This window comes from Natator depressus, chromosome 20, assembly GCF_965152275.1.
Source record: "Natator depressus isolate rNatDep1 chromosome 20, rNatDep2.hap1, whole genome shotgun sequence".
Lineage (NCBI taxonomy): Eukaryota > Metazoa > Chordata > Testudines > Cheloniidae > Natator > Natator depressus.
The window spans coordinates 3527602-3548834 of record NC_134253.1 but is presented as its reverse complement, the minus strand read 5'-3'; the positions used below and the strand labels follow the sequence as shown (position 1 = coordinate 3548834).

At 67.7% G+C, this 21233-nt stretch overlaps 1 protein-coding gene across 1 annotated transcript in view; it reads right to left on the bottom strand.

Moving 5' to 3' along the window:
• Positions 1–413: 413 nt before the first annotated feature.
• The window catches only part of GLI1 (GLI family zinc finger 1), a 34900-nt gene continuing 14080 nt past the window's right edge, over positions 414–21233 (bottom strand). The window contains 12 exon segments of the mRNA XM_074934937.1: positions 414–2635; positions 3980–4259; positions 4495–4743; positions 6002–6166; positions 6553–6702; positions 7581–7721; positions 8066–8164; positions 8414–8509; positions 8511–8571; positions 9069–9264; positions 9463–9561; positions 10040–10213. Coding sequence (XP_074791038.1) covers positions 414–2635; positions 3980–4259; positions 4495–4743; positions 6002–6166; positions 6553–6702; positions 7581–7721; positions 8066–8164; positions 8414–8509; positions 8511–8571; positions 9069–9264; positions 9463–9561; positions 10040–10130 — 3849 coding nt within the window. The 5' untranslated portion in view covers positions 10131–10213.

Below are 21233 nucleotides of genomic sequence, written 5' to 3'. Positions count from 1 at the left end.
GCGCTGGGTGAGGTGCACCATCCAGCACGGGGCAGAGGGGAGGGGGTTCAGGGGGGCAGGTTCTTGGGAGGGGTCTGCCCTGCGGGTGCAGAGAGGGGCAGAGGCTCGTTCCATTGGGACAAAGACCAGAGGAGTCCCTGGAGGGAGGGATGGGTGAAAGGATGGAGGTAGGGATGGACAGATGGGTGGGTGGATAGCTGGAAGGACGGATGGACTGATGGAAGGACGGACAGATGGGTGGCTGCCTAATAGCTAGGAGCATCCCATACCCACAGTGGGACACCGGCCAGTCGGGGCGCCCGTTCTCCCGTGCATGGGGGGTCCTGTATTAGGGTGCCGGGAAGCCTGTCGAGGCGGGTGTCTCCTGCCCGCTGGGGGTGGGTGCCCGGGGAGGGCGCGGGGGGGGGGGCGCCTTAGGACAGGGTGTTGAGGAAGTGGCTTTCCCCAGCCAGGGAGCTCAGCATGGAGCTCATGTCCCCGATGGCCATGTTGGGGGGCCCAGGCGGGGGCAGCCGGGTGGGGCTCAGGGCTGGGGGCTCCGGGTCGTCCAGGATGGCCGTGAAGTCCAGGTGCGTGTTCTCCAGGTCCAGCGAGTCCAGGCTGTTGGAGACCTGCCCCTCCGGCGCCAGATAGGGGAAGGAGTCGGGCTTGAGGCCCTCCAGGCCGGGGGCGTACGGCCTGCCGGGATCCTGGCCCCCGCAGCTGGCCGGCTGGTGCCCCTGGGCGCCCTTCCCCGGCTGCACGGGGCCATGCCCCGGGTAGAACAGCAGGGCCGCGTCAGCGGGGCCCTCGGGCGGGGCGTGCAGCGGGGGCAGCCGCAGCAGCCTGCGGGGACTGGCCTCGGGGGGCTCACCGGAGGGGCTGGGCTGGCCTGGGCTGCCCATGTAGACCAGGCTATTCTGTCTGCTGGGGGTCTTGGGCCCGCCGGGCGGGTGGGGCACCAGCTCGGGGTTGAAGCACTGGCTGGCCGGGACCTGGTTCTCAGGCGGGCCCAGCGGGTGCCCTGGCTTGGCTGGGTAGCCAGCATACTTGGGGCTGAGGTACGGCTGGGGCGCCGGGGGGTGCCGCAGGGGTTGGCTGAGCCTGGACCCCCCGCCCAGCCCCATCACGGGCTCCCCGGCCTTTGGGGGGGGCTGTGGCTGCTCCCCCCACATCAGCGCCTGCTGCGACTGCACGTAATTCCGCACCATCAGCTCCTTGACCTGCAGCATGGGGGGCTGGGGCCGCCGGGCCGGGGGGGTCATGGCAAAGCAGGAGCCCTGCTGGGGCTCGGCGTGGTACCCGCTGCCAGGGGCAGCCGGCAGGGCCCTGGGCTGGCCGAAGGGAGCTGCCGGCGACTGCTGCATGGCAGCCGGGTGCGTCCCGTTCTGGCAGGGGGTCAGCGCCGGTGCCGGCAGATGCTGCTCGGCCTTGATCTGCAGCTGGCTGAGCTCGCCGAACTGCTGCCCACCAGCGAACCCGCCCGGGGGGCACATGCCCATGTGCTTGGGCTGCGGCTCGCAGGCACCGGGAGCCGGGTACTGGTGGTGGCAATGCCGGCTGGCCACCGGGCTGGGCACCATGGGGTTCATCTCCAGGCTCCCCCGGGTGGCCTCGTCCCAGGGCACTGGGATGTTGGCATCGGGCGGGCGCATGCCCTGGAAGTGCTGGTTCACCTGGCACTGGGGGAGGGAGTAATCGGGCTGCCCCAGGCCCCCCTCCAGCTCCCCGTGGGCAGCTGGGTTCAGCTGCATGCCCCCCATGGTCCTGTGGGCACCGATATAGGCGCCCTCCCCCTGCAGCTCCATGCCCGGCCCCTGGCACTGGAAGCCCTGCTCCGGGTAGCCCAGGTACTGCTCCATCTCCAGCAGGCTGGTCTCCCCGGGCCCCTCCATGGCCACGCTCTCCAGGAAGACGTTCTCGCTGATGCTGGGCGGGCGAGGGGAGAAGAGGTGACGCTGCAGGCTGGCATCCGTGCCCCCGAGGGGCTGCAGGCCGACCCCGCCCACGGCTGATGCGCTCACGTTCCCCACGCCCTTCAAGAGCTGCACCTTGGGCGCGGCGTGCAGCTCGGCCGCCGTCCGGGCGGGGTCACTGGCCCGCCGGGTGCTGTGCCCGGGCGCCAGGTGCGGGTGGAGGCTGTAGCCGGGGGACTCGTTGGCGCTGTGCCTCCGCAGGGAGCCATTGGCCAGGAAGGACGGCACGGCTGGGCCCGGGTAGTCCCCGGGGAACCCCGTCCTGCCCCTCAGGGCCGCCCGCTCCGTGCTGGGCAACGGGGTGGGCGGGGGGCCGCCCGTGGCCGCGGCGTACTTGGCTTTGAGGTAGTACTGCTGGGCCGGCGTCAGGCCCGGCAGCCCCCCGCCGTGGCTGGCCTCGCTGGAGCGCCGGGAGGCGTCGGGGGAGAGGGGGTCGTAGGCGTCGGCCAGGCCCAGGCTGCTGGGGAGCCCCCCCGGCCCCTCGGGGGCCCGCGGGTAGGGCGAGGCCAGCGAGGACCGGCGGCTGACGGTGTAGGCCGAGCTGACGGAGCTGGTGGTGCTGGCCCGGCGCTCGCTCAGCGGGGGTGCGGGGGCCAGGTCGCTGGCGGAGAGCTCCAGGACGCGGCGGTGGGAGACCGCGGGGGGTGGGCCGCACAGGCTGGGCATCTCCCCGGGGGGGCCTGCAAAGGGTGGGGGGTTACTGCAGGGACGGGAATGGGCCTGGCTCCCAGGGTGCAGGCCCAGCTCGCCTGAGGCTGTGGGGAAGGACGGGGGGTTTGGGCCAAAAGCCAAGACCGCAGGTTGAGGTTGGTGGACAGGAGGTCAGGTGCATGGGGGTGGCTGGGGGGGTGCAGGTGGTTGGGGGGAGCAGGTGGTAGGGGTAGCTGGGGGGATGCAGGTGGCTGGGGGGGTGCAGGTGGCTGGGGGTAGCCGGGGGGTACAGGTGGCTGGGGGTGCAGGTGGTTGGGAGTAGCTGGGGGGGTGCAGGTGGCTGGGGGAGCAGGTGGTAGGGGTAGCTGGGGGGATGCAGGTGGCTGGGGGGGGTGCAGGTGGTTGGGAGTAGCTGGGGGGTGCAGGTGGCTGCAGGTGGCTGGGGGGTGCAGGTGGCTGGGGGTGGCTGGGGGGGTGCAGGCAGCTGGGGGGTGCAGGTGGCTTGGGGTGGCTGGAGGGGTGCAGGTGGCTGGGGGGTGGCTGTGGGGGGAGCAGGTGGCTGGGGCTGGGGAGGGAGTTCCGGATCTAACCTCTTGTTCTGTAACTGAGCTGGCGTCGAGCTGGCTGCAGGGTCCTTTACCCTCCCACTGGGGCTGGCTACCCCCTATTCCAGTTATCCCCAGGGCCGTGGGGGGCCTGAGCCCCTGTGCCCGGAGCTGGTCCTAGCTCAGAGATCCCTTGCGGCCCTCTGGGAGGCTGGAACCACCTGCCCCAGTCCTGTGCCCTGCCGGAGGCACAAGCCCCAGTCCCCACTCACTGGAACCTCCCTGAGCCTGTCCACCCAGTGCTATGCAGCCACCTCTGGGGTGGGGCACGGCAGCTGTTTATACCAAGGTCCCTCATCCAGGCCTGAGATGCAGCTGCCTCTGGGGCCGGGGGCAGAGAATGTGTCCCATTGCAATGGCAGGGGAGGGGACATGGAGGTTTGGGGAGCAGAGCAGAAATACTGGGCTCTGAATTTGGCCGGGACCCTGAGCTTCGTGCCGCAGCTCTCGGGAACGTGACACGGCTCCGGTTTATGTCTCAGCTGTAAGACGGGACCTTTGGGAGCACAGCGCCCCCTAGTGCCATGCTAGGGCACGGGGACCAACCCTGCCTGACAGGGGAGAGCGCCCCCTGCAGAGACCCGTGCCCTGCTCCCTGCAGCACAGCGCCCCCTAGTGCCACACTGGGGCAATGTGGTCAATGCGGACTGCCAGGGGAGAGCGCCCCCCCGTTGAGCCCCCTGCTCCGCTCCCGGCACCCCCGTCCTGCCCAGGGTGGGTTCCCGTCCCAGCCCTCGCTGGCCCAGCCCCGCCCGGCCCAGGGCTCACCGGTGCCAGGGATGGCCGGCAGCTTCAGGCCCTTGCCGGGCGGGGGTTTCCTCAGCTGCTTGAACTTGTCGATGCGGAGGTTCTCCAGGCGGCGCAGAGCCGAGAGCCCCGAGGCGCCCATGGGCTCCCCCGGCGGGGGGTCCTCCAGCGTGGACAGGTCCTCGAAGCTGCCGCCCGGGTTGGCGTTCATCTCCACCCCACTGTCGTTGTTGTTGGCACTGCCCAGGGGCGAGCGCTCGCTGCTGCAGGATGACTGCCCGCCGGGACTGGGCTGGGGCTTCTGGGGAGACAGGGAATGGGGCGGGGGGGCCGCCAGCCTCTCCTTAGCCACAGCCTCCGGGGCACCCCACTGACCGCACGCCAAACCCCCCCAGCTCAGGCAGTGAGGAATCCCCTCCCCCCACAGCCCAGACTCCACCCCCCCCCATGGCACGGCAGTCTGCCTCGTCCTGTAGCGGGGCAGCCCGGAGCCCGCTGTGCCCAGTTTGCCCCCCCCGACCCACTCTGCTCCATACCAAGGTGGCCTCGGGCACCATCAGCTTCCCCTCGTCCTTCCTGCCCTCACCGGGGCAGCCCCCCTCCTTCTCCTGCTTCATGTCGGCGGGGCCCCCTGGGGCAGCCAGGGCCCGACTCAGCACCGTGTCACCCCGGTGCTTCTTGGTGACGTGGGCATCGGGGCCGTGCACCGTCTTGACGTGCTTGCGCAGGGAGCTGGGGTCCGTGTAGCGCTTGGTGCAGCCGGGGATCTTGCAGACGTACGGCTTCTGCGTGGGGGGGCAAGATGGGGGGGGTTAACCCAGCCCGGGAGACTCAGCCCCACGGGCACCTCCGGGCATGGCGAGCTGCCTGCTGGGGAAGGACCACAGGGACCTACCCGCCTGATTCCAAAACTGGGGGTGCCAGCCCCAGGGGGGGCCAGGCACCGACATGGGGGAGGGGGCCGTACTGGGGGGCATGGAACGTGCCCTATCGGGAACAGAGGAATTGCCAGACCCGGGATCCAGCTACCCCAGGTTCCTGACTGTGCCAGGGGCCGTGCGCCCCGAGGAAGGGGTGGGCGGCGGCAGCCAGGGGACAATCCCCCTGAAGTGTGAGGCTGGCACGAGGGGGCAAATCCCAGAACAGCTGGAGGGTCTTGCTCCAGAGTGTGAGCTCCTCGGACAAGGACGGGTCTTTGCTCTGGGTCTGGGGGGTGCCAAGCCCCACGGGGCCCTGGGCCACGACGGGGCTCCAAAGTGCCCCTGCATGCCAACGCAATAATAATAAACCGCCAGCCGTTGGCCCTGTGCCCTTGTGCCATGTCGGGTGGGGGGCGTACCTCGTTGGAGAGGGGGGAGCGGGCCGTACCATGTGGGGTGGGGGGGCGTACCTCGTTGGGGAGGGGGGAGCGGGCCGTGCCATGTCGGGTGGGGGGCGTACCTCGTTGGAGTGGGGGGAGCTGGCCGTGCCATGTCGGGTGGGGGGCGTACCTCGTTGGAGTGGGGGGAGCGGGCCGTACCATGTCGGGTGGGGGGGCGTACCTCGTTGGAGTGGGGGGAGCGGGCCGTACCCTGTCGGGTGGGGGGGCGTACCTCATTGGGGAGGGGGGAGCAGGCCGTGCCATGTCGGGTGGGGGGCGTACCTCGTTGGGGAGGGGGGAGCGGGCCGTGCCATGTCGGGTGGGGGGCGTACCTCGTTGGAGAGGGGGGAGCGGGCCGTACTATGTGGGGTGGGGGGGCGTACCTCGTTGGGGAGGGGGGAGCAGGCTGTGCCATGTCGGGTGGGGGGCGTACCTCGTTGGGGAGGGGGGAGCGGGCCGTGCCATGTCGGGTGGGGGCCGTACCTCGTTGGGGAGGGGGGAGCGGGCCGTGCCATGTCGGGTGGGGGGCGTACCTCGTTGGGGAGGGGGGAGCGGGCCGTGCCATGTCGGGTGGGGGGCGTACCTCGTTGGGGAGGGGGGAGCGGGCCGTGCCATGTCGGGTGGGGGGCGTACCTCGTTGGGGAGGGGGGAGCGGGCCGTGCCATGTCGGGTGGGGGGCGTACCTCGTTGGAGTGGGTGCGGTTCTGGTGCTTGGCGCGGTCCGAGGCGTTGGAGAAGGCCTTGTTGCAGCCCTCGTGCTCGCAGACGTACGGCTTCTCGCCCGTGTGCGACCGCAGGTGGGTCTTGAGGTTCTCCAGGCGCGAGTAGGCCTTGTGACAGCCCTCGAACTGCGCGGAGAGCCGTGAGAGAGACGCCCACCCCCTGCCGCCCCGCGGGGCGCCCAGAGCCCCCCCAGGACATACATGCCGACCCCCCCCGACACCCCTGAGCAAAGAACCTTCACCCCCCCCCCCGCACCCAGAGCCCCGTCACAGACCCCCCCGCCATGCTCTGCCCCCAGAGCCCCTTCCCGGCGCGGGAGACAGGCCCGTGCCCGACCCGCCAGAAGCCCCCTCCAGAGCACAGGGGGAAGGGGAATGGCACACGGTGCCTCCAGGGGGCGCCGGCTCCCACCCGGCCCCCCGGGCAGGGGGCTGGCTGGCACGGGGGCGCGAGGCCGTGGGGTCGTCCCCGCCCGGCCGGCGTGTGGGGCCTGTGCCCGGCTCACACTCACCGTGCACTTGTGAGGCTTCTCGCCCGTATGCCGCCGCATGTGGACCACCAGCATGTACTGCGCCTTGAAGGGCCGCTGCTCCCGCGAGCACTCCCGCCAGTGACAGACGAACTCCTTCTTCTCCCCGTGGATGTGCTCGTTGTTAATGTGCTGCGGGGGGGGGCGGGGGGGTCAGCGGGGGGCTGCCAGCCGGGGGCCCCCAGGCCTCTGCAGAGGTGGCTTCCGGGGCTGGCTCAGGGCATGGTGCTGATAGGTGGGGGTTGGGAGTGAGGGGCACCGGCGGAGCTGGGAAAGGGGAGAGCCCAGGGTGGAGCTAGCTGGGGGCTGCGGGTCGGGAGTGAGGGGCACCGGGGGAGCTGTGGGGTGGGGGGAGCCCAGGGCCGGGCCGCCAGGGTCTGTGGGTGGGGAATGAGGGGCACCGGCGGAGCTGGGAAAGGGGGGAGCCCAGGGTGGAGCTAGCTGGGGGCTGTGGGTCGGGAGTGAGGGGCACCGGGGGAGCTGTGGGGTGGGGGGAGCCCTGGGCTGGGCCGGCAGGGTCTGTGGGTGGGGAATGAGGGGCACCGGCGGAGCTGGGAAAGGGGGGAGCCCAGGGTGGAGCTAGCTGGGGGCTGTGGGTCAGGAGTGAGGGGCACCAGGGGAGCTGTGGGGTAGGGGGAGCCCAGGGCCGGGCTGGCAGGGTCTGTGGGTGGGGAATGAGGGGCACCGGCAGAGCTGGAAAGGGGGGAGCCCAGGGTGGAGCTAGCTGGGGGCTGTGGGTCGGGAGTGAGGGGCACCGGGGGAGCTGTGGGGTGGGGGGAGCCCAGGGCCGGGCCGCCAGGGTCTGTGGGTGGGGAATGAGGGGCACCGGCGGAGCTGGGAAAGGGGGGAGCCCAGGGTGGAGCTAGCTGGGGGCTGTGGGTCGGGAGTGAGGGGCACCGGGGGAGGTGTGGGGTGGGGGGCGCCCAGGGCTGGGCCGGCAGGGGCTGCGGGTCGGGGTTGATCCCGTCACGGGCTGGGAAGCTCCCCCCTCCCCCCCGAGGACGACTCACGTGCACCAGCTGCTCCTGGGTGTCGAACTCTTTGCTGCACCCCTCCCAGTGGCAGTTCGTCTCGTACACGGCCTCCGCCTCCTGCTTCCCATCCTCCTTCTCCAACTCCTCCCGGGGCTCCAGCATCCCCAGCAGCGGGTCCTAGGGCAGGGAGGGCACCGCTGGGTCAGCACCCTGGAGCCCGCGCACCCGCTAGCCGAACCCCCATGTGCCGCGAGGCTGGGCCCTGAGGAGGGGGGTCGCTGGCGGGCAGCCCCCCCCGCCCATACCAGCAGAGCCCCCTGTGGGTGACGGGCGACGTGGCCGGGTTGGGGCATCTGGGCCCAGCGGGGCAGTGGGAGCTTGGGGCAGGGTCCTGGCGGCAGCCCCGGGTGCCCGCGGGTGACGTGAGCAATGAGCCTGGGGGCGGCTGCCGCGGCCGACTCTGGGGGACCGGACTCCGGGCCTGGCTGTGGGGCGGGGGGCAGTCGGACCCTGCCCGTTACCTGTGTCCCCGTGGAGGCTGGGCTGGAGACGTCGCCCTCCGATCTCTCCTCCAGGCCCTTGGTGCCCAGGGCGTCACCCAGGCTGGGCTCCGACTTCATCTGCGGTTGGGAAGGGGAGAGAAATGTGATGAGCTCGGGCAGTGTGTGTGGGGGGTCTTGGGGGGCAATGCAGCCCTGCCCCTCCACCGGGCAGTGCTGCAGCTTCCCCCACCCCCCAGGGCTTGGCGCTGCCGCTCCTGCCAGGAGGGGCTGCCAGGGCTCTAGCCTGGCAGCTCCCCCCAACCCTCTTCGCTGGGGCTGGCGGGCGGGGAGGGGGCCTGGTGCTCCTCCCAGGCGGGGGCCCCTTACCTGACAATGCTTCGGTGTCCCGCGGGGCGGGGGATGGTGCAGGAACCCCGGCCGGCCGGGGAGGTGTTCATGGGAGCCACAGGGTGGCATGGGGGGGGCCGAACGCTGCCCCTTGCCCCTTCGGGTGAGCCATGGGGCTTTGGAAGCCAAGGGAAGGGCTGAAAGTCAGAAGGAGCGTGAGTGTGAGCCCCCCGGAGGTGTCCCCCCCCCAGCCTGTGGGGAGGGGCCCATCGCACCTGGCCTCGGGCCTCCTGCCATGTGTACATCAAGGCAGAGGAGCTCGGCCTGCCCCGGCCCCCTGCCCCGCACTTGGCAGAGACTTAGTCACTAACCTGCCCCCCCCTTGCCCCTCCATGATGTCAATCAGGATCGCTGCACCTGTCTGACACGTAGGGAAACTGAGGCACAGAGTGGCAAAGGGACTTGGCAAAGGTCACACGATGGGTCAATGACAGAGCCGGGGATGGAACCCAGGAGTCCTGGCTCCCAGCCCCCCCCGCTCTAACCACTAGCCCCCACTCCCCCTCCCCAGAGCCAGGGAGAGAACCAGGCTGCTCCAGCCTCTGGGAGTTGGACTGGATGGGCTGACGAAGTGCCTTTTCCACCTCTCGGCTCAGGCCAGGCCAGCTCTGGGTCCCGCCCGCCCGGCGCCCACCTGATGGTGCCAACGGAGAGGTGTCCGTAGGAGCCGCTGGCCGAGGCGCAGCGCGAGTTGATGAAGGCCACCAGGGAGTTGGGCGAGGTGCGGATGACGGTCTGCAGGTCGATGCTGGCATCGGACAGCGGCGAGATGGACAGCGCCCGCTTCTTGGTCAGCTTGGCCGCGCCGCGGGGTGTGGAGAACCGGGACCCTGGGCCGGGCAGAGACGGAGAACCGGGGCTGAGTGGGCGTGTGCCCTCTGGGCCCCAACGCCCCCTCCGGCCCCGTCGCCCGTCGCCCACAGGGGGCGCCACTGGCATGAGCACAGAGGGGGCTGGGGCGTCTGCTGGCAACCCCTCCCCGTCGCCCCCGCCCACGGTCAGCCAGATCCCCCCGGGCACCGACCTACCATCGGCATTCCCAGCATGCTCGCTGCCCGGTGCCAGCCCGTACCCATGGTGACTGCCCATCAGGTTGGCCTGGTGGCACATGGGGAAGTCGCTCAGCCCTGGAAAGAAGCAGGGGAGAGAAGAGGGGGGTCGTTAGTCCTGGGCAGCCCCTGCCCCCACCTCCCAGGGCTTGGTGCCGGGGGCAGGGCGGGGGATGGACGGACGGAGGGTGGGACAGGTGGAAGGGGTGCGGGGCAGGGGATGACAGATGGAGGTCGGGCACAGAGGGGACGGGGGACAGACGGACAGAAGGCGGGACACCAAAAGAGGCGCAGAGCGGTTGAGGGACGGATGGATGGAGGACGGGACAGGTGGGGGTGGGTGGGGGATGGATGGACAGAGGGTGGGACCGGTAAAGGGGCACAGAGGGGGCAGGGGATGGACGGACGGAGGGTGGGACGGGTGGAAGGGGCCGGGGACAGATGGACGGATGGCGGGATCGGTAAAGGGGTGCAGAGGGGGCGAGGGCTGCGGCTGGTCCCCGCAGACCCCCGTGCCGATGCTCCGGGCTGCAGGGGCCGCGTGGCCGGGACTCACCGTCTGCCAGGCTGGGGCCGGGCGCGTGCAGGGGGCGCAGGTAACAATGCTCCATGTAGCCGCTCCCGGGAGGGTTCCTGGCGTTGAACATGGTCCGTCGGGCCCCGGGTGCGTTCAGGGGCACATCCGCTCCGGGCAGGCGGGGGGAGCCTCCGACCCCCCGCGGGGCCAGGCCTGGGGGAGAGGAGGGCGGGCGTGGTACCCTGACAGCTAAGCAGGGTCCCTGGGATGCCCCGTGCGGCCCACCCCTGCCCAGCCCCCAGGACCAGGGCCAGCCCCTGCTCCGAATCCCAGGCCCGGGGGCAGCCACAAGCTGTACCCGCAACGCCCCACGTCTCCAGCAGAGGGAGCCCTGGCTGCAAAGCCCAGGCCCTTTCTGGACACTGGGCTGCCCATCCCCACGGCCTCTGGCCCCAGCAGAGAGGTGCCCAGCCCACCCCCAGCTGATACTTGCTGGTGCCCACCTGCCTGTGGCCCCTCACCCAGAGTGGGAGGGGTCTCTCCTCACCCCTCGTCTGCACCCCAACCCAGTACCCTCCTCCATCACAGGCTCTTTGGGGGGACCAAACCAGCCCCGGGACCAGGCGCCGACGTGGGGGCGGGGGACCCTTCGACCCAGCAGTTCCTCCCTGGATGACCAGAGCCCGGCAGGACCAGGACCAGGTGGCGGGGACCGTCCTCTCCTCCCCGCCCCATCTCCATCAAGGTGACTTGGCTGGGGAGAGCGGGGACTGGGATCTGCCCCCCCCCGCCCCCGGGGTTAAACCCCTGGCTCTCTCCTCCCTCCATTTGCCCAGAGGCAAGTGCCCCAGCCCCTCGGCTGTTCCCAGATGCTCCAGGGCCGGGGTTTCCCCCGAGGGCAGGACCCCCTTCTGGCTCAGTGCCAGGCCTGCCCACTGATCCTGGATGGGGCCAGGCTGTGAGCCGGGCCAACCCCAGAGCCCCCACCCCCCCAGACTGACAGGCCTGGTCAGCGGGGCCACGGGCGCTGGGCACGCCGGCTGAGGCAGGCACCGTGGGGGGGATGGGGAAGGGTTTTGGGGGGACACATCCCAGTCCCCCCTCCCTGGCTCAGTCACCCCATGGCTCAGCCAGGTTCCCCATCCCAGCCATGCCCCCAGCCTCAGGGCTCGGGCAGGAGGAGGTGTGGGAAACGTCACCCCCCCGGCCCCACTAGTCTCTTACAGGGCCCATCCCTCTGTCACAATGCCAGTGTCATGGCAGCCCCCGCGCCCCTTCCAGCAATGCCAGAGCCCCGCGCAGCCCCACACCCGGCCCCTCTGCCGGGCTGAGCTCCCCTCCTGCCCGCTGCCCCCGCAGGGTGTCCTGCAATCAGCACAGGCCAAGCCAAGACACAGATCCACACATGCATAAACACCCACGGACACACATGCCCAGAGTAACCCCTAGACACACTCACGTACGCACAAGCAGGGACACGCACACACGGAAACGTGTGCAAATGCAGAGACACATGCCTGCCCATGGAGCCATTGGACAAGTAAATGCCCATGACCAGAGGCACGGACAGGGACACGCACTGACAAAGGTGCCCACCCACCCGCGGGGCATGTCAGCCTTGTGCTGAAGGTTTCTGAGTCTGCTTCACGTGCCCCCTGCTCTGCTCGGGTGCATGAAAACGGGGGGGGGGGGGCTTGCAGGGACGGGGGAGCGCTCCAAGGTGGAGGCCAGCTCGGCGGCCATACCCACAGTCTCCTGCACCCCCTCCCCATCTCCCACCTCTGCTAACCCTCCATCAGCTCATGTACAGCCCGGCACAGTCCGGATCAGCTCCCCCAGCACGTGGCCATGGTGCTGGGCCTGGCGCGGCCCAGATGGGCTCCCCACGGTGCCAGGCCTGGTGTGGTCCAGGTGGGCTCCCCACGGTGCCAGGCCTGGTGCGGTCCAGGTGGGCTCCCCATGGTGCCAGGCCCAAGATGCCCGAGGAGGGAAAGCTGCACTGTGGCCACTTCCCCCAGGACCCAGCAGGCTGACAGTGCCGAGCCGCTGGCAGGAATCTGTGCCAGCTGCTCTGCCCGCCCCCCAACCCCGGCTCCTCGCCCCCGCGGGCTTTACAGGACGTCTGTAAGAACTTGCCCCCCTCTCTGCCCCAGCCTGGGAAAGGGAAGCGCGAGGAGTGAGATAAAACCAGGGGCACAGGGCCGGCCCTTGGCCCAGGCCCCAGGCGGGCGAGGGAGATGTCTGGAGGGGCGCAGCGCAACGAGCCAGGCCGTGCCGGGGGCTGCAGGCTCCGGGTCCCGCGCCTGGCCCCGCGTTCCTGCTTTCCCAGCCAGCCCGGGGCCGTCCGTCGAGGTGGGTGTTCTGGGCGTTTGTTATGACTTGGAAGCCGATAATGGCCGAGCTCCTGGCCAGCCCGCTCCCAGGCCTGCTCGGGCTGTGGGGCGGGGGGGGGGTTGTTTTGACATCGCGCAGAGCGGGGTTTGCTTTGGGGCCGGGCCAGGCGGTGGCACAGTGAGGTGTGTGCTCCGGCCCCGGTGCCCCCCCGGCACGGGTCAATTACCAGCCATTTCTGCTGACGGGCGAATCTGCCCGTGGGACGTGTCCTGGGCAGCTGTTCCAGGGTGGCGGGCGGGCAGGTGTCTCCCCTCCACACCGCCACAGCAAGACCTCCCCAGCCTGGCCTCCATGTTCCCCCCGAGCCCTCGTCATGCGCCGGATTGAACCTCACACCCTAGAAGGGAATCTCTCATCTGGTGTTAGCTGTGCAGGGGCTAGGACACATGGCTTGGCCTACAATGGAATCCCCAAGCCCGAGGGCAGAGGTGCCCCCACGACGGACCCTCTGGCACCCGTCTCTGTCCGCAGGGTGAGCATGTCCGCCCAGCAGGGCCCCGCTTCCCCCAACAGGCCTGGAGGTTTCCGCGACCCCCGGCCACCATGAGCTGGCCGAGCATAGGTTGGGGGGGGGGCCCAGGGCCTGACCCTGCCTGGCTCAATGCCAGCAGCTGAGCTGACCCGCTGCCCGGGAGCGGAAACGCGAGAGCGGGTCCTCGCTCCCCAAACCCGCCTGGATCTGACCCCCCCCGCCCCCGGGTCTTCCCCCCTCCAGACAAGCCGGTTCTTGGTGCTGCCGACTCCCGCTGGGCTGGTCCGGGCCATGAGCCAAGCTGGGTAAATTCGCCACCCTCCCCCCCTGTCCCCAGTCCCACTGTGCGGCCCCCCCCCGTCCCCCAGACCCTTTCTCCTCCAGTGCGGGTGTGGGGCAAATGATCTCCCTGTTTATCCTCCGCTGGCCGGGCCGTTTGCAGTGTCCCAGGCCGAGCGTTTCAAGTGCATCCAAGAAATGTCGGGGGCCGCCCTCCTGGCAGGGGCAGAGGGATCTGGGTGTGTGCGAGGTGGGGAGGATGGGGGGGAATGGGGGGAAGCAGGCGGGGGGATGGGAAGGGGATTTCGCAGCTGGCAGCCAGCTGGTGACGGGAAAGAGCAACTTCTCTGCTGCACAATAACTGAGTCTGTTTGATGGGGGGGGGAGGGTTTTTTCACACACACCCCCGATCTCTTCCCCACACCCCCATTTGTCAGCATCAGACACACCTGGGGGGGGGAGAATGGGACCGTCTGGGTCGTTGCAAAATAAAACGAGCAAAAGAGGCCATCCAGACAGCTCCAGTGCCCGCTGGGCGCCACCCCCAACACAGAGTGCCCCCCCGCTGTATGCCCCCCCAGGAGTGCCCGCTTGGCGCTCCGGGGAGAGCACCCCCCCACCTTGGCTTCCAGGGCCCCACCCCAGGCAGAGCAGCCCCCACCATGCCCGCTGGGCACCCCCCCCCCAGTGTCTCGTTCCCCACCTCCCCGAGCTCGCCAAGCCCTCACCCTGGGGCCAGATCAGAACTAACGTCCTTGAGGCCAAAAAGCTCAGACCCTCAGCCCCCGTCTGGGGTGCAGGCGAGACACCAGCAGGTTCGGGGGGCCTGGAAAGCTACTAAGCTCCCTCCACTAGCATTGTGGGGAGCCCCCGGCCAGTCCCCGCCAGCCATTGGGACCCGCTGACTTTACAACCCCAGGGGCAACCCCCGACCCCCCTGCTCCCACCCAAGTTGCAAGCAGGGCGTCTGACGTGTGACTTTGATAATTAAAAACAATCAAACGACAGGCCCCCCCAACCCCCCCACCCGCTGCCCCCAGGCACCACTGGCAGGGCTGTATGGGGAAGGTGCCTGGCCCACAGAGCTTCCAGGCCCATTTAAACCAGGGTGGGAGGGGAAACTGAGGCAGAGCTGGGACGAGATTCCTAGTCTCCCAAGTCCCAGTTCAGTGTCTGACCCAGTGGCTGCTTCTTAGCTATTAATGGCTGAAGACGCACAGGCAGGGACATGTGTCGGCACACGCATGTGCACATGTGTAAACATACACACGTGTGCACACAGGCTCAGGCACACATACACACATGCACAGATCAGGACCATTCATACCCGTTTCCAAAGGGGGAAAACTGAGGCACGGTGGGGGTCTCTCCTCCCGGGCGGGGCGAGCACCCCATGCCCCAGCACTTGGCAGCCCCTTCCCCATGGCTGGCCCACCCGGGCGCGGGGCCCTGCCTGGGAGTGGAGCGGGAGACAGGACTGAGCCGGGCCGCGACAGGCCACGAAATGAGAACAAGCTGGAGTGTGGGGGCGGTGGAATTGGGGGGGGGCTCTCTGTGTGTGGCATTTGGTGTCGGCGCCCTCAGCTCCTTCCAGCCTCTCCCTGGAGAGCGGGGGGGGGGGCTCACCCCCAAAAGGGAGGGGGCTGGGGCCCCACAGCCCGCTGGGAAGAAGAAGGGTTTGGTTTGCAATGGGGGGGGGGGCGGATTCTCACGCCTCAGTTCCCCCTTTGAGAGCTCGTCTGGGGGCTTTGTCCGCGTGTCACCGGGGAAGAATGGGGCGGGGGGAGGGCAGGGGTGTGAAACTGGGGGGGGGAGTGGAAGAAGAGGAGGCTGCTGGGGGGGCAAGAAAAGGTTTTGGGTAGGCAAAAGTAGGAGGGTGGGTGCAGGGACCATGGGGGTGGTACGCACAGAGATGGGGCACATGGGAAGGCCTGGGGGGGCACAAAATGAGAAGGGGGAGCGGGAAAGCAGGAAGGAGGAATAGTAACATTTCCCTGAGGGAGAGGTGGGGGTGGGGCTGGGGCAGAGAAAGGGGCGCACCCCCCCTCCCCACCAGCTGCCCAGCAGGGGGGGGGCACGAGGCTCCGGGATACTGGGAGCCTGGGGGAATCCCATCCCGCCCCCCCTCGCCCCAAGGAAGGCCAGGAGTTTGCAGGCCACTCTCAAAAGTTTGTCTAGTAATTGAGTCGATTGCTGCTCCACCCCCTCCGCTTCCCCATTCAGCCCACACCAGTGCCCCGGCCCTATTGTCCGGTACAAAGAAAAACGGGGGGCCCTAAGACCCACCGCTGGTCGCCATGGGTCCCATCCTACTGGGCAGCTGTGAACCCCCTCCCCCCAAGCCCTGACCCCCGCTGTGGACCCAGCTCCTGCCACTCCGGGTGGTTTTCCAACAGTGCCGGGACACCCCTTCCCTTGTCGGGATCCACGTCTAGGTACTGGGTCACCACAGCCCTGCACCGTACAGCCGGGGCTCTGGCTGGGCGATGCCCCCCGGCTGCGCTCGGCATCGCACAGAACCCCGGAAACGCCCGCATGAGCGAGGAGGTGCCCGTGGCCAGGCAGCAGGAGAGCGAACCCAGGAGTCCTGGCTCCCAACCCCCTGCTCTGACCACTAGACCCCACTCCCCTCCTGGAGCCAGGGATAAAACCCAGGAGTCCTGATTCCTAATATCTCCCTCCCAAAACTATTAAACTCTCCTCTCTCTGAGCCGAGACTTGAACCCAGGAGTCCTGATTTCCAGACCCGTGCCCCCTGCTTTAACCCACTAGACCCTGCCCCCGTCCTGGAGCAGAACCCAGGAGTCCTGACCCCCAACCTGGATTCCCCCCGTCGCAATCCCCATTCACAGCATTTAGAGTCAGAAGGGCCCCTGGGATTATCTCCTCTCTCCCCCGGCACTGCCCGGGCCGGACAAGCTCCCCCGCACCCTGGCCCGCGGCGCGTCCCGTCCCTGGGCAGGGCAGAGCCCCGGGCTGGGCACAGGGATTTGTGTCTGAGGCTGGCCGGAGAGAGGTCGCCCTGAAGTGGTGTGAGAGGCTCCGTGGCCTTCCCTGAGTCCAGACACTCAGGGTGAGGGGCCCTGCAATGGGGCCCGACGCCCAAGCCTCCTCTAATGTTCAATGCCCCCCAGCGAGGCTTCCAGACCTTCCCATGGGGCACCATCTCCCCCCCACCCAGCTGTCCCTGCTAGTCCCCCCGCCCCAGCCCCGAACGCTCCCCCTCGCCTGTCCCCGTTTATCACTGCTCGGTGCAGGCCTGCGGAGGTGCCTACGTGGCCCTCATCGCCATGAGCACCTGACAACACCCCATCGTACAGATGGGGACACTGAGGCACGGCGCCTCTCCCAAGGCACAGGGTAGAGCAGGGAGGAGGACCAGGGTCTAGGGTCCTACCCGTTGGGCCAACCTTCCCTCTCCAGCCCCACGCAGACATCTGTGCCTTGGGGGGGGGGTCTGGGCTGGAGGGGAGATGCTGATGTTATGTCTCTGGGTGCCCACCGTGGTGCTGGCTGGGCCCCCCTGCGACTCCCCTCCAGCTGCCCCCTCGCTGGCTCCAGGTCAAGGCTTGCGTGCTCAGTGCATCCCATCGGCCTGAGTCATCCCCCAGCTCACCCCCCCGCACCGCCTCCAGCTGCAGAGCCCCATGGATCCGCACGTAGGGAGCCGGGGCCAGGGCACCGATGTGGCGGGGGGTCAGGGCCGGGGCTCTGGGGACCCAAAGCTGGGGAGGAGGGGGCACCACAGCCTCGTGGCACGTTGCAGGCCAAGGCCCGAGTGGGGGTGCGGCACGGGCCCCCCGATGTGCCAGGCGGAACGGGGGACTCAGCATGGGCAGCAGGAACAGGGCATGGCCAAGCTGGATTGCCAGGTGGCCCTGCCAGGCCGGGGGGCTGTGATGAGGGAAGGGGGAAGTAGCTGCGGGGAGGCTGCCCAGGGCCTGGGGTGAGCCCTGAGGCCAGGCTGAGGGTCACATTTCCTAGCTGCCTGCTCTCTGTCGCCAGGCCTTGGAGCCACCCCCTGCGCCAGCCACCTACCGTGCCATGCTCCCAGTGGAGCTCAGGGGCTGAGGGCTCTGCCGGGATCTAGCTGGCTTGGAGGCCTGGAGACACAGAGGGCACAACGGGCCCTGCCTCACCAAAACAGGACTACCTTCCCTACACAGGTGGGGAAACTGAGGCACATGGGGGCACCCAAAGGGGCAGAGTCAGGAATAGAACTCAGGTCCCCCAACGCAAACCCCTGACAGCCTCAGCAGGGCGATGGGGCACCCCTTTGCTGAGGCACGGGGTCCGTCTGCGTGACAGGGAGCTTGGCCACACGCGCATGAGCGGCCGTTGCGCCCCGGGTTGCTGCGGTCTCGGCACCCCCTCGGCCTCCTCTGGACCCTCGCCCTCCCGCTGCTGCTGCTCCCCACGCTTCCCACCACAACCAAGAGGGTGAGGAACGCTGAGCGGGGGGCAGGGGGGAGGAACCACCCCGAATCACCGGGTCCCGCATCGCTGCATTTCCCACAATCAATGGCTGGTTCCCGGCGCTGCAGAGGGACCCCCGGATTCCCTGGCCTGAAGGCCCCAGGGACGCCGGGAACTGCCTTGAACCGTGGTGAGATCATGTCCGGAGACCCTGCTCTGAATGGCCTCTCCAACACCCACCCAACCCTGCGGTCCAGCGTGGGAGTGGGGCTGGCTGGGGCAGCCACAAAGAACAAACCTCCCGCTCCCTGGAAAAATTTTCATTTCTATTATTGTAGGGTCTCTCACTAACGCTGGGGCCGTGTGCACACTGGTTTGTTATTGTAGGGTCTCTCACTGGCACTGGGGCTGCGTGAACACTGGTTTGTTATTGTAGGGTCTCTCACTAACGCTGGGGCCGTGTGCACACTGGTTTGTTATTGCAGGGTCTCTCACTGGCGCTGGGTCTGCGTGAACACTGGTTTGTTATTGTAGGGTCTCTCACTAGCACTGGGGCTGCGTGCACACTGGTTTGTTATTGTAGGGTCTCTCACTGGCGCTGGGGCTGTGTGAACACTGGTTTGTTATTGCAGGGTCTCTCACTGGCGCTGGGGCTGTGTGAACACTGGTTTGTTATTGTAGGGTCTCTCACTAGCACTGGGGCTGTGTGAACACTGGTTTGTTATTGCAGGGTCTCTCACTAGCGCTGGGGCTGTGTGGACACTGATTTGTTATTGTAGGGTCTCTCACTAGCGCTGGGGCTGTGTGGACACTGGTTTGTTATTGTAGGGTCTCTCACTAGCGCTGGGGCTGTGTGGACACTGATTTGTTATTGTAGGGTCTCTCACTGGCACTGGGGCTGTGTGCACACTGGTTTGTTATTGCAGGGTCTCTCACTGGCGCTGGGGCTGTGTGGACACTGGTTTGTTATTGTAGGGTCTCTCACTAGCGCTGGGGCTGTGTGGACACTGGTTTGTTATTGCAGGGTCTCTCACTAGCGCTGGGGCTGTGTGAACACTGGTTTGTTATTGCAGGGTCTCTCACTGGCGCTGGGGCTGTGTGCACACTGGTTTGTTATTGCAGGGTCTCTCACTAGCACTGGGGCTGTGTGAACACTGGTTTGTTATTGCAGGGTCTCTCACTGGCGCTGGGGCTGCGCGCACACTGGTTTGTTATTGCAGGGTCTCTCACTAGCGCTGGGGCTGTGTGCACACTGGTTTGTTATTGTAGGGTCTCTCACTGGCACTGGGGCTGTGTGCACACTGGTTTGTTATTGTAGGGTCTCTCACTGGCACTGGGGCTGTGTGAACACTGGTTTGTTATTGTAGGGTCTCTCACTGGCGCTGGGGCTGTGTGAACACTGGTTTGTTATTGTAGGGTCTCTCACTGGCGCTGGGGCTGTGTGAACACTGGTTTGTTATTGTAGGGTCTCTCACTGGCGCTGGGGCTGTGTGAACACTGGTTTGTTATTGCAGGGTCTCTCACTGGCGCTGGGGCTGCGCGCACACTGGTTTGTTATTGTAGGGTCTCTCACTGGCACTGGGGCTGTGTGCACACTGGTTTGTTATTGTAGGGTCTCTCACTGGCACTGGGGCTGTGTGAACACTGGTTTGTTATTGTAGGGTCTCTCACTGGCGCTGGGGCTGTGTGAACACTGGTTTGTTATTGCAGGGTCTCTCACTAGCGCTGGGGCTGTGTGAACACTGGTTTGTTATTGCAGGGTCTCTCACTGGCGCTGGGGCTGTGTGCACACTGGTTTGTTATTGTAGGGTCTCTCACTGGCACTGGGGCTGTGTGGACACTGGTTTGTTATTGCAGGGTCTCTCACTAGCACTGGGGCTGCGTGCACACTGGTTTGTTATTGCAGGGTCTCTCACTAGCGCTGGGGCTGTGTGAACACTGGTTTGTTATTGCAGGGTCTCTCACTGGCACTGGGGCTGCGCGCACACTGGTTTGTTATTGCAGGGTCTCTCACTGGCACTGGGGCTGTGTGAACACTGGTTTGTTATTGCAGGGTCTCTCACTAGCGCTGGGGCTGTGTGGACACTGGTTTGTTATTGCAGGGTCTCTCACTGGCGCTGGGGCTGCACGCACACTGGTTTGTTATTGTAGGGTCTCTCACTAGTGCTGGGGCTGTGTGCACATTATTACCCAGCAGCTGGTACCAGCGGCCCCCATTAAACCGGCAGCAGCGTTGGTGCCCGTCGCCCTGGTGACATACGGGCATTGCACCGTATAATACTTTAAGCCAGTAATTAGCTAACGACTCCTCCTCTGGCTCAGCCGGCGCCCCCCGTCCCCCAGCACAGGCTGGGAAAAGTCATTGTTGCAACTCCTGTTCTAACGTGCACCAGTGTCTAGCTCAATGCGAGCACATTCTTCCCAGCCCCAGGCCCCACCGGCCCCTCCCATGTTGGGCTGGGCCGGGGTCCTTGCAGGGGGGGTGCGTTGAAAGCCTGCTCTTCCCCTCCCCTCGCGCAGGGAGGGCTGGGGGAGGCAGCTGCCCCCTGGAGGGGGTGAACTTCTTTCCTTCCAGCCCCTTCTCCAGCCCCCGCCCCCAAGACCCCTCCTCTGCTTCCCCCTCCCCTCCTCCTCTGGGTCCCGCCCCCAAATAGCACAGTTTGATAGCAGATAGGGGAGTTTCCGTGGCGACGCTGAGTGACAGGCATAGGACATTCCTCCGAGATCCCAGCTGGGCCGGAGGCATTGCTGGGGGTGGGGGTGCAGCTACCCAGGCCTGGGTGTGTCCGCCGGCGCTTCCGGGGCAGTGGGGGGGACGTGTCCACCCGGAGCTCGGGGCCTGGAGGTCACCGATGCACCAGGACCCTGCTCAGGGCACAGCTGCTGCTTTCAACCCTCCACTGGATCCCCGTCAGCTGCGCTGGCTCCCCCCAGGCACTAGTTGCTGGGCGCCAGCAGGGAGCCGTTCGCACGGCGGGCGAGACACCCAAATCGTTTCATGGCCCGGTACCGGACGGCATTCGAGTAGGGTGCCGCCGCCGAGGCTGGATGGCGTGGCCTGCCTCGGCCCCGGCGCTGCACCGGACAACGTGCCACGTTCGCACGGCATGGCGCGGTGTCGGCCGACAGCAGATCGCATGGCCAGGCCGGGCTCCCTTGCACTGCACTGCATTGCCTGCCCGCCGGGGAGCGGGGCACCGGCAGAGCTGGGGGGCGGGGGGGAGCCCAGGGCTGGGACAGCAGGGGCTGCGGGTGGCACTGCGGGCCACTGGCAGAGTTTTGGAGGGAATTAGCAGCAGCCTGCCCAGACCCCTTCAATGGGCGCGGGCCTGTGGACCCATCCGCTCCAAGCCAAGCACCAGAGGACCCCCCGAGTCGCTGCACTGGGGGGCTTCTCTGTCCCCTCCCACCCCGATGCTCCAACCCACGGAAGGGCTGGAGCCGCTGGGTGGGGCTGGGCAGTGGGGAGCAATTTTGGGGCGTGGTGCTCAGCCCCTCGTCCATTGGCTTTGGTGGCTTTGTCCATCTGAACTGGCCCCACCCTGCCCAGTTCTCCCCGGGCCGGCGCCAGGACGCGGGGCACAGACCAGCCACCTGGACGGGGGGCACCCTCAGCGAGGGCGGGGGGAGCCAGGCAGGGCAAGACCCTGCTTCACGCCATCCTCATCCTCG